The 12,572-nt window shown below is 48.3% G+C and overlaps 1 protein-coding gene across 4 annotated transcripts in view; it reads right to left on the bottom strand.

Annotated features, from left to right (window-relative positions):
• Window positions 1-2,862: 2,862 nt before the first annotated feature.
• The window catches only part of SLC27A1 (solute carrier family 27 member 1), a 57,515-nt gene continuing 47,805 nt past the window's right edge, over window positions 2,863-12,572 (bottom strand). For all 4 annotated transcript variants that reach the window (XM_074530249.1, XM_074530250.1, XM_074530251.1 and 1 more), the window contains 3 exons: window positions 9,272-9,436; window positions 4,614-4,760; window positions 2,863-3,479 (listed from right to left, as the gene is read on the bottom strand). In XM_074530249.1, coding sequence (XP_074386350.1) covers window positions 3,322-3,479; window positions 4,614-4,760; window positions 9,272-9,436 — 470 coding nt within the window. In that variant the 3' untranslated portion in view covers window positions 2,863-3,321. The remainder of the gene's footprint in view (window positions 3,480-4,613; window positions 4,761-9,271; window positions 9,437-12,572) is intronic.

Below are 12,572 nucleotides of genomic sequence, written 5' to 3'. Positions count from 1 at the left end.
TTCACATCTGGGACATACCTGGATACACCTGGTTACACCTGGGACACACCTGGGACATCTCAGACACACCTGGGGTACAGCTGGGCACACCTGGGATGCACTTGGGGCACACCTAGGGGGCACCTGGGCACACGTAGGACATCTCAGACATACCTGGGCACACCTGAGACACATCTGGGACACACTTCGGTACACCTGGGCACACCCATTCCACACCTGGGCACATCTGGGGCATACCTGGATACACCTGGGGACATCTGGGCACACCTGGGGGTACCTGGGACACACCTGGGCACACCTCGGGACACCTGGGGACATCTCAGACACACCTGGGGACACTTGTGGTACACCTGGGCACACACCTGGGGTACTCCTGGATACACCTGGACACACCTGGGATACACCTTGCACACCTGGGCACAGCTGGGACACCTGGGGCACACCTGGGCACACCTGGGACATCTCGGACACACCTGGGGACACACCTGGGACATCTGGTGACACCTGGGATACACACCTGGGTACACCTGGGCACACATGGGCTACACCCATTACACACCCTGGGCACACCTGGGACACAGCTAGGGATACCTGGGACATCTTGGACACACCTGGGACACACCTGGGCACACCTGGGACACCTGGGCACACCTAGGGTACACCTGGGATACACCTGGGCACACCTGGGACACACCTGGGACACATGGGGAGAGCTGGGGACACCTGAGACACACCTGGGACATCTCAGGCACATCTGTGACACACCTGGGCACAGCTGGGGACACCCATTACACACCTGGGCACACATGAGACACACCTGGGATAACTTGGTTACACCTGGGCACACCTGGAACATCTCAGACACACCTGGGCACACCCATTACACACCAGATACACATGGGCACACCTGGGACACACCTGGGGACACTCACTGCAATTTCCAGGTGATCACAGAGCCCTTTTACCTGTACAGGTGTTGAATATACAAAATGCAAACAGATATTGAGGTAAACTGGTTAAACTGGGACAGCACCTGGGGTCAAACTGGGACAGCAACTGGGACTGGAGGGGTTAAACTGGGAGCACTGGGACTGGAAAGGGTTAAACTGGGAGCACTGGGACTGGAATGGGTTAAACTGGGTAAACTGGGAGCACTGGGAAGGGTTAAACTGGGCAAACTGGGAGCACTGGGACTGGAATGGGTTTAACTAGTCAAACTGGGTGAACTGGGACAGTAACTGGGGGCCGGGGCGGGGGGGGTGGGTTCAAACTGGGAATGGATTAAAAATGTTACTGGGAGCAACTGGGATGGACTGAGGGTAACTGGGCCAGACTGGGAGGGACTGGGAGGAGATGAAGAGACACTGGGAGGGAAATGGGGGGAACTGGGGAGGGGAACTGGGCCAAACTGGGAGGGCCTGGGGAGAACTGAGGGGGGTTAGGAGGCACTGGGAGAGAAACGGGGCAACTGGGCCAAACTGGGAGAAACTGGGAAAAGCTGACGGGAAATGGGGAGAACTGGGCCAAACTGGGAGAAACTGGGTGGAGCTGAGGAGAATCAAGAAGGACTGGGACGGGAACACTGACACGGCCGCCATGATGGCGGCGTCGATGAGGAAGGAGGAAGTGACGTCAGCAGCGCGCCGCGTTGCTAAGCGACCGCTAAAGGAAGTTGCGTCAGAGCGCGACGCGTTGCTTAGCAACGCGCGGCCTAGCGCGGCCTAGTGAAGCCTCGGCCTCGCGTGGCGGCGCTGCCCGGAGGAGCGCGGCTGCCCCGCTGCCCTTCGCCCTCTTCTACCCCCCCACACAAACCCTCCCTCGCTTTCCCCCCACCCGAGCCCCGCAGCACAGCACGCGGCACAGTCGCTGGTTTTTAATGGCCTCGCGGTCAGGCACAACCAAACGGGTTAAAAACAGCCCAAATGGGTTAATTGTAATAAATATGTCCGTGCTGGCACAAAGGAGTCCTTAGAGGGGTTAATTAGGCACGAATTAGTCGTTAATTAACGCTGTCGGAGTTAATTAGCCCCTGTGAGGGCGAGTTCAGGTTTTCCTTGAAATTCTGCTGTTTTCCCTCAGAAAAAGTCACAATTTTCCTGGAAATTCCTGGGAGTTCTGCTGGATTCCTCAGGAACGCCATTGTTCTAGAGTCAAATCCCGTTTTTATCCTCCAAATCCCTCCATTTTCCTGGGAGTTCTGCTGTGTTCCAGGAAATCCTACCATTTTTCCTGGGAATTGTGTTGTTTTAGATGAAATCCCTCTGTTTTTCCTGGGAATTTCTGCTGTTTTCCACTGTTTTCCCAAGGAATTCTGCTCTTTTATAGGAATTTCTGCTGCTTTCCAGGAAATCCAGAGGGGTTCCCAGCAGGATTTTTGGGTTTTTGGGATCCCAGGGAGGTTTCTCAGCAGGATTTTCAGGTTTTTTAATGAGATTTTCAGGTTTTTCAGCGGGATTTTCAAGTTTTTTGGGATCCCTGGAGGGTTTTTTTGGGCTCAGAACTTGGATTTCCCAGAGCAGAGCCGTTTGTGCATCTCCCATTCTGGGGGATTTTCAGGATTTTGGGATCCCGAGCTGTTTTTTCTGAATCCCAGCAGGATTTTTGCGATCCCAGGGTGGTTCTCCAGCAGGATTTTTGGGTTTTCCAGCAGGATTTCCGTGCTCAGAACCCGGATTTCCCAGAGCAGAGCTGTTTGTGCATCTCCCATTCTGGGGGATTTTCAGGATTTTCAGTACCCCAGGCTGTTTTTTTCAGATCCCAGCAGGATTTTCAGGTTTTCCAGTGCAATTTTCAGGTTTTCCAGCAGGATTTCCCTGCTCAGAACCCAGATTTCCCGGAGCAGAGCCGTTTGTCCATCTCCCATTCTGGGGGATTTCTGGGTTTTTCAGTATCCCAGGCTGGTTTTTTTTTCAGATCCCAGCAGGGTTTTCAGGTTTTTTCTGTGGGATTTTCCAATTTTTCTGCAGGATTTTCAGGTTTTCCAGCAGGATTTTCAGGTTTTTCACTGTAATTTTCCGGTTTTCCAGCAGGATTTCTGTGCTCAGAACCCAGATTTCCCGGAGCAGAGCTGGGCGTGCATCTCCCATTTCAGGTTTTTGGGATCCCAGCAGGATTTTCAAGATCCCAGGGAGGTTTTCCAGCAGAATTTCCGTGCTCAGAACCCGGATTTCCCAGAGCAGAGCCATTTGTGCATCTCCCATTCTGGGGGATTTTCAGGATTTTGGGATCCCGAGCTGTTTTTTCTGAATCCCAGCAGGATTTTTGCGATCCCAGGGTGGTTTTCCAGCAGGATTTTTGGGTTTTCCAGCAGGATTTCCGTGCTCAGAACCCGGATTTGCCCGAGCAGAGCCGTTGGTGCATCTCTCCATCCAGGGGGACGTAGCGGCCCTTCTGGGGGTCCAGCACAAAGAGGGGCTCGGGCACCACCCGGGGGTCCCAGCCCTCCCCCCGCAGCCGTGTCTTCTGCAGCTTGAATGTGCCTGGGGAGGGAAATTCACCATGCAGGCCACGCCCCTTTGGCCACACCCACTTTGGCCACACCCTCATAGACCACGCCCCTTTAGGCTCCCACTTATTTAGGTGCCATTCTCCTCACAGCCCCTCTCACCCCTTTAGGCCACACCCCCAACAGGCCACACCCATTTAGGTCACACCCTCAACAGACCACTCTCCTTTAATCCCTACCCCTTTAGGCCACACCCATTTAAACTATGCCCTCAACAGACCACACCCCTTTAGTCTCCACCCCTTTAGGCCACACCTGTTTAAGCCACACCCACAACAGACCACACCCCTTTAGGCCACACCTCTTTAAGCCACACCCTCAACAGAGCACTCCCCTTTAATCCCCACCCCTTTAAGCCACACCACCAAATGGACCACACCCAGTTAGGCCCCACCCCATTAGACCACACCCATTTAGGCCCTCTTCCCATGGGCCTCAGCCCTTTAGGTCACACCCCATTAAGCCACACCCTCACAAGACCACACCCCTTTATGACTCACACTTTTACGCCCCTACTCTCCAACCCAAACCCCATTCAGCCCCACCCCTTTAGGCTCCACCCCTCAAACTTCCCCCTGTTAAGCCCCACCCCATTAAGCCCCACCTATTTAGGCCCCACCTCATTTGGCCCCTCCCATCAAGCCCTATCCAGCCCCACCCCTTTAAACCCCACCCTTTTAGGCCCCTCCCCTCGAATATCATTCATTCCCACCCCTTTAGGCTCTACCCCTAAAAGCTCCCCCTTTTGAGCCCCACCCAATTAAGCCCCACCCCTTTAGGCCTCACCCATCAAACTCTACCCCTTTAACCTCCACCCCTTTAAGCCCCACCCTTTAAGCCCCATTCAGCCCCACCCCTTTAGGCCCCACCCTTTTAGGCCCCACCCATCGATCTCCACCCCTTTAGGCCCCACCTCTTCAGGCCCCACCCATCAGACTCCACCCCTTTAAGTCCCACCCCTCTAAGCCCCACCCTTGAACTTTGACCCTTTTAAGCCCCATTAAACCCCACCCCTTTAGGCCCCACCCCTCAAACCCCACCCCTTTAGGCTCCACCCCCTTAGGCTCCACCCCATTAAGCCCCGCCCCCTTTAAGCCCCGCCCCTCACAGGTGCTGTCCAGCTGCGCCGTCAGGCGGATGAAGACGGGCCGGGCATAGGGCGGGAGCAGCGGGCACAGGGCGGGGTACAGGGCGGGCACGTCCACCCGGGCACCGGGGTCAGCGATGGCCGCCATGCCCGCCCTGCCCTCCACACCTGGAACGGGGAGAAAAACCGAGATTTTGGGAAAAAACCCCGAATTTTGGGGTGAAAAATGGGGATTTTGGGGTTTCCTAAATACTGATCCTATTGTGGGCACAGGGTGGGCACAGGGCGGGCACGTCCACCCGGGCACCGGGGTCACCGATGGATGCCATGCCCACCCTGCCCTCCACACCTGGATTGAGGCAAAAAACGGGAATTTGGGGAAAAAAACCCGGAATTTTGGGGTGAAAAATGGGGATTTTGGTAAAATAAATGGGAATTTTGCCATTTCCTCATTCCTGACCCCATTCCTCATAGAGCCCTTGGTACAGCCCCATGCCCACCCTGCCCTCCACACCTGGAATGGGGCAAAACTGGAAATTTTGGGAAAAGCTCCCAGATTTTGGGGAGAAAAATGGGGATTTTGGGTAAAAAATGGAAATTTTGGTGTTAAAAATGGGGATTTGAGGTTTAAGATCCCCCACATCTCCTTTTTTCCACCCTAATTCTTCCTGGGTAAAAACCAGAATTTTTCCCCCCAAATTCCCACTGGATTTCCCCCCATTCCCACCCCCTTTATCCCAAATTTTTTTGGGATTTACCGGGAATCTCGACCCCAGATCTCCCTTTTCCACCCAAATTCTGACTGGAAAAGCCCCGGAATTTTTTCCTCACAAATTCCCCCAGGATTTCCCCCCATTCCCAACCATTGTATCTCGAATTTTTTGGGATTTACTGGGAATCTTAACCCCAAATTTCCCTTTTCCACCCCAATTCTGCCTGATACACCCCAGGTTTTTTTCCCCTAAATTTCGATGGGATTTCCCCCCATTCCCAACCCCCTTACCCCAAATTTTTTGGGAGATTTCCAAAAAAATCCCCAGTGAAAACTCCGAAGAATCCCAATGTTGCAGACCCCAAATCTCCATTTTCCACCCCAATTCTGCCTAGTAAAAACCAAAATTTTTCCCCTCAAATTCCCACCAGATTTTCCCCCCATTCCCACCCATTTTATCCCAAATTTTTTGGGATTTACCAGGAATCTTGACCCCGTAGACCCCACAAATCTCCATTTTCCACCCCAATTCTGCCCAGTAAAAACCAGAATTTTCCCCCCTAAATTCCCACGGGATTTCCCCCCATTCCCACCCCCTTTTATCCCAAATTTTCCCAAATTATTTTTAGGGATTTACCGGGAATCTCGAATCCATAAACCCCAAAATCTTCACCAAATCTCCATTTTCCACCCCAATTCTGCCTGGTAAAAACCAGAATTTTTTCCCCCAAATTCCCACGGGATTTCCCCCCATTCCCACCCCATTTTATCCCAAATTTTCCCAAATTTTTTTTAGGGATTTACCGGAAATTTCCACCCCGTAAACCCCAAAAAATCTCCATTTTTCACCCCAATTCTGCCCGGTAAAAACCAGAATTTTTTCCCCCAAATTCCCACGGGATTTTCCCCCATTCCCACCCATTTTATCCCGAATTTTCCCAATTTTTTTAAGGGATTTACCAGGAATCTCAACCCTGGAGACCCAAAATCTCACTTTTCTACCCCAATTCTGCCTGATACACCCCAGATCTTTTCCCCCAAATACCCATGGGATTTCCCCCCGTTCCCAACCTCTTTTATCCCGAATTTTCCCAAATTTTTTTTTAGGGATTTACTGGGAATTTCCACCCCGTAAACCCCAAAAAATCTCCATTTTCCACCCCAATTTTGCCCGGTAAAATCCAGAATTTTTTCCCCCAAATTCCCACGGGATTTCCCCCCATTCCCACCCATTTTATCCTGAATTTTCCCAAATTTTTTTTTTTGGGATTTACCGGGAATTTCCACCCCGTAAACCCCAAAAATCTCCATTTTTCACCCAAATTCTACCTGGTAAAAACCAGAATTTTTTCCCCCCAAATTCCCACGGGATTTCCCCCCATTCCCACCCCATTTTATCCCGAATTTTCCCAAAATTTTTTTAGGGATTTACCGGGAATCTCGAATCCATAAACCCCAAAATCTTCACCAAATCTCCATTTTCCACCCCAATTTTGCCCAGTAAAATCCAGAATTTTTTCCCCCAAATTCCCACAGGATTTCCCCCATTCCCACCCCATTTTATCCCGAATTTTCCCAATTTTTTTGGGATTTACCAGGAATTTCCACCCCGTAGACCCCAAAAAATCTCCATTTTTCACCCCAGTTTTGCCCAGTAAAATCCAGAATTTTTTCCCCCCAAATTCCCACGGGATTTCCCCCCATTCCCACCCCATTTTATCCCGAATTTTCCCAAACTTTTTTTGGGATTTACCGGGAATCTCGACGCCGTAGACCCCAAAATCTTCCCCAAATCTCCATTTTCCACCCCAATTTTGCCCGGTAAAATCCAGAATTTTTTCCCCCAAATTCCCAAGGGATTTCCCCCCATTCCCACCCATTTTATCCCGAATTTTCCCAAATTTTTTTGGGGGATTTACCAGGAATCTCAACCCTGGAGACCCAAAATCTCACTTTTCTACCCCAATTCTACCTGATACACCCCAGATCTTTTCCCCCAAATTCCCACGGGATTTCCCCCCATTCCCAACCTCTTTTATCCCGAATTTTCCCAAATTTTTTTTAGGGATTTACCGGGAATCTTGACGCCATAAACCCCAAAATCTTCCCCAAATCTCCATTTTCCTCCCCAATTTTGCCCGGTAAAAACCAGAATTTTTTCCCCCAAATTCCCACGGGATTTTCCCCCCATTCCCACCCATTTTATCCCAAATTTTCCCAAATATTTTTTTGGGATTTACCGGGAATCTCAATGCCGTAGACCCCAAAAATCTCAATTTTTCACCCCAATTTTGCCCGGTAAAACCCAGAATTTTCCCCCCTAAATTCCCACGGGATTTTCCCCCATTCCCGCCCATTTTATCCCAAATTTTCCCAAATTTTTTTTAGGGATTTACCGGGAATTTCCACCCCGTAAACCCCAAAAAATCTCCATTTTTCACCCAAATTCTGCCTGGTAAAACCCAGAATTTCCCCCGCTAAATTCCCATGGGATTTATCCCCATTCCCACCCATTTTATCCCAAATTTTCCCAAATTTTTTTTAGGGATTTACCGGGAATTTCCACCCCGTAAACCCCAAAAAATCTCCATTTTCCACCCCAATTTTGCCCGGTAAAATCCAGAATTTTTTCCCCCAAAATTCCCACGGGATTTTCCCCCCATTCCCACCCATTTTATCCCGAATTTTCCCAAATATTTTTTTTGGGATTTACCGGGAATCTTGAATCCATAAACCCCAAAATCTTCCCCAAATCTCCATTTTCCACCCCAATTTTGCCCGGTAAAATCCAGAATTTTTTCCCCCAAATTCCCACGGGATTTTCCCCCATTCCCACCCATTTTATCCCGAATTTTCCCAAATTTTTTTTTGATTTACCAGGAATCTCAACCCTGGAGACCCAAAATCTCACTTTTCCACCCCAATTCTGCCTGATACACCCCAGATCTTTTCCCCCAAATTCCCACAGGATTTCCCCCCATTCCCACCCATTTTATCCCGAATTTTCCCAAATTTTTTTTAGGGATTTACCAGGAATTTCCACCCCGTAAACCCCAAAAAATCTCCATTTTTCACCCCAATTTTGCCCAGTAAAAACCAGAATTTTTTCCCCCTAAATTCCCACGGGATTTTCCCCCATTCCCACCCCCTTTTATCCCGAATTTTCCCAAATTTTTTTTAGGGATTTACCGGGAATCTCGACACTGTAGACCCCAAAAATCTCAATTTTTCACCCCAATTTTGCCCGGTAAAAACCAGAATTTTTCCCCCCAAATTCCCATGGGGTTTCCCCCCATTCCCACCCATTTTATCCCAAATTTTCCCAAATTTTTTAAAGGGATTTACCAGGAATCTCAACCCTGGAGACCCAAAATCTCACTTTTCTACCCCAATTCTGCCTGATACACCCCAGATCTTTTCCCCCAAATTCCCACGGGATTTCCCCCCGTTCCCAACCTCTTTTATCCCGAATTTTCCCAAATTTTTTTTTAGGGATTTACCGGGAATTTCCACCCCGTAAACCCCAAAAAATCTCCATTTTCCACCCCAATTTTGCCCGGTAAAATCCAGAATTTTTTCCCCCAAATTCCCACGGGATTTCCCCCCATTCCCACCCATTTTATCCTGAATTTTCCCAAATTTTTTTTTTGGGATTTACCAGGAATTTCCACCCCATAAACCCCAAAAATCTCCATTTTTCACCCCAATTTTGCCCGGTAAAATCCAGAATTTTTTCCCCCAAATTCCCACGGGATTTTCCCCCATTCCCACCCCATTTTATCCCGAATTTTCCCAAATTTTTGGGGGGATTTACCGGGAATCTCAACCCTAGAGACCCAAAATCTCATTTTTCTACCCCAATTCTGCCTGATACACCCCAGATCTTTTCCCCCAAATTCCCATGGGATTTACCCCCATTCCCACCCATTTTATCCCGAATTTTCCCAAATTTTTTTTTGGGATTTACCGGGAATCTCGACGCCGTAGACGGCGACGTCGGCCTGGCCCAGGAGGCGGCTCAGGGCGGCCTCGACCTCGGTGCTGGAAACGTTCTCGCCCCGCCAGCGGAACGAGTCCCCAACGCGGTCCACAAAGTACAGGTACCCCAAATCATCCATCACCAGCACGTCCCCTGAATCACCCCAAAAATATGGAAAATTATACTGGGAAGGGGGAAAAAAATCCTGAAAAATTATGCCCCAGAATGGGGAAAAATCCCCCAAAATTTCCCTCAAAAATGGGAAAAAATCCCCCCAAAATACCAAGAAATTACACATGGGAATGGCGAAAAAATCCTGAAAATAATCCCAAAAAATTCCACCAGGGAGCTGTGAAAAAATTCCCCACAAAAATTCCCAAAAAATTACATGAGGGAATGGGGAAAAAAATCCCAAAAAAATCCCACCTGAGAATTGGGAAAAAATCCCAAAAAATGTCCTCTCAGAATGGGGAAAAAGTCCTGAAAATATTCCCAAAAATTCCCAGCTGGGAATTGGGGAAGGAGCCAAAAGTGCAGGAACCCCAAATCATCCATCACCAGCACGTGCCCTAAACACAGGGAAATCACCCCAAAAATATGGGAAAATTATTCACAACAACGTCCCCCAAACGCCACAAAATCACCCCAAAAATATGGAAAATTATTCACAAGAAAATGCCCTAAATATGGGGAAATGACCCCAAAAATATGGAAAATTATTCACAAGAACATCCCCTAAATATGGGGAAATCACCCCAAAAATATGGAAAATTATTCACAACAACGTCGCCTGAATATGGGGAAATCACCCCAAAATCATGGGAAAATTATTCACTAGAACATCCCTAAAACACGGGGAAATCACCCCAAAAACACAGAAAATTATTCACAACAACGTCGCCTGAATATGGGGAAATCACCCCAAAAACACGGGAAAATTATTCACAAGAAAATGCCCTAAATATGGGGAAATCACCCCAAAAATATGGGAAATTATTCACAATAATGTCCCCTAAACGCCGCAAAATCACCCCAAAAATACGGGAAATTATTTACAACAACGTCACCTGAATATGGGGAAATCACCCCAAAAATATGGGAAAATTATTGACAAGAAAATGCCCTAAATATGGGAAATCACCCCAAAAATATGGGAAATTATTCACAACAACGTCCCCTAATTATGGGGAAATCACCCCGAAAATACAGGAAAATTATTCACAAGAAAATCCCTAAAACACCGCAAAATCACCCCAAAAATACGGGAAAATTATTCACAAGAACATCCCCTAAATATGGGGAAATCACCCCAAAAATACGGGAAATTATTTACAACAACGTCACCTGAATATGGGGAAATCACCCCAAAAATATGGGAAAATTATTCACAAGAAAATCCCCTAAACAACGGGAAATCACCCCAAAAATATGGAAAATTATTCACAAGAAAATCCCCTAAATATGGGGAAATCACCCCAAAAATATGGAAAATTATTCACAAGAACATCCCCTAAATATGGGGAAATCACCCCGAAAATACAGGAAAATTATTCACAAGAAAATCCCTTAAACACCGGGAAATCACCCCAAAACCACGGAAAAATTATTCACCAGAACATCCCTTAACCACTGGGAAATCACCCCAAAAAATATGGGAAAATTACACTGAGGAGTGGGGGAAAAATATGGAAAAATGCCCCCCCAGAATAGGGAAAAATCCCCAAAAATTTCCCTCAAAAAAGGGGAAAAAAATCCAGAAAAAAAAAAAAAACCAAAAAATCCCATCTGAGATTTGGGAAAAAATCTGGAAAATCTGGGATTTTTGGCCATCGCTCCAGGAAATCCCCATTGACCCCCAAACCCTTTGGGGCATCCCAAGGGTGAAATTCCCGGGATTTTGGGGTCAAAATTCCAAGAATTGCCATGAAAAATGGGAAAAGACCCCAAAACATCCTCTGGGAACAGCGAGAAGACCCCAAAACCATGGAAAGTGGGAAAAACCTCAAAATGTCCCTCAATAATGGGGAGAAAACCCCAAAACCCAACGTGGGATTTTTGGCCATGACTCCAAGAAATCCCCATTGACCCCCAAACCCTTTGGGGCATCCCCAGGGTGAAATTCCCGGGATTTGGGGTCAAAATTCCAAGAATTGCCATGAAAAATGGGAAAAAACCCAAAATGTCCCTCAATAATGGGGAGAAAACCCCAAAACCCAACATGGAATTTTTGGCCATGACTCCAAGAAATCCCCATTGACTCCCAAACCCTTTGGGGCGTCCCCAGGGTGAAATTCCCAGGATTTGGGGTGGGAATTCCAGGAACTGCCATGGAAAGTGGGAAAAAACCCAAAAATTCACCTGACAATGGAGAGAAGACCCCAAAACCAATCCTGGAATTTTTCACCGTCGCTCCAAGAAATCCCCATTGACTCCCAAACCCTTTGGGGCGTCCCAAGGGGGAAATTCCCGGGATTTTGGGGTCTGGAATTCCAGGAATTCCCATGAAAAATGGGAAAAGACCCCAAAACATCCTCTGGGAACAGCAAGAAGACCCCAAAACCATGGAAAGTGGGAAAAACTTCAAAATGTCCCCCAAGAATGGGGAGAAAACCCCAAAACCCAACGTGGGATTTTTGGCCATCCCTCCAAGAAATCCCCATTGACCCCCAAACCCTCAGGGGCGTCCCAAGGGTGAAATTCCCGGGATTTTGGGGTGGGAATTCCAGGAATTCCCATGGAAAGTGGGGAAAAAACCCAAAAATTCACCTGACAATGGGGAGAAGACCCCAAAACCAATCCTGGAATTTTTGGCCATTGCTCCAAGAAATCCCCATTGACTCCCAAACCCTTTGGGGCGTCCCAAGGGTGAAATTCCCGGGATTTTGGGGTGGGAATTCCAGGAATTCCCATGAAAAATGGGAAAAGACCCCAAAACATCCTCTGGGAACAGCAAGAAGACCCCAAAACCGTGGAAAGTGGGAAAAAACCCAAAATATCCCCCAATAATGGGGAGAAAACCCCAAAGCCCAACGTGGAATTTTTGGCCATGACTCCAAGAAATCCCCATTGACTCCCAAACCCTTTGGGGCGTCCCCAGGGTGAAATTCCCAGGATTTGGGGTCTGGAATTCCAGGAATTGCCATGAAAAATGGGAAAAAACCCAAAATGTCCCCCAAGAATGGGGAGACAACCCCAAAACCCAACGTGGGATTTTTGGCCATGACTCCAAGAAATCCCCATTGACTCCCAAACCCTTTGGGGCGTCCCAAGGGTGAAATTCCCGGGATTT

The sequence above is a fragment of the Zonotrichia albicollis genome, chromosome 32 (assembly GCF_047830755.1).
Source record: "Zonotrichia albicollis isolate bZonAlb1 chromosome 32, bZonAlb1.hap1, whole genome shotgun sequence".
Taxonomy (NCBI): Eukaryota; Metazoa; Chordata; class Aves; order Passeriformes; family Passerellidae; genus Zonotrichia; species Zonotrichia albicollis.
The sequence above is the reverse complement of the archived record's forward strand: the minus strand, read 5'-3'. Positions and strand labels throughout refer to the sequence as shown.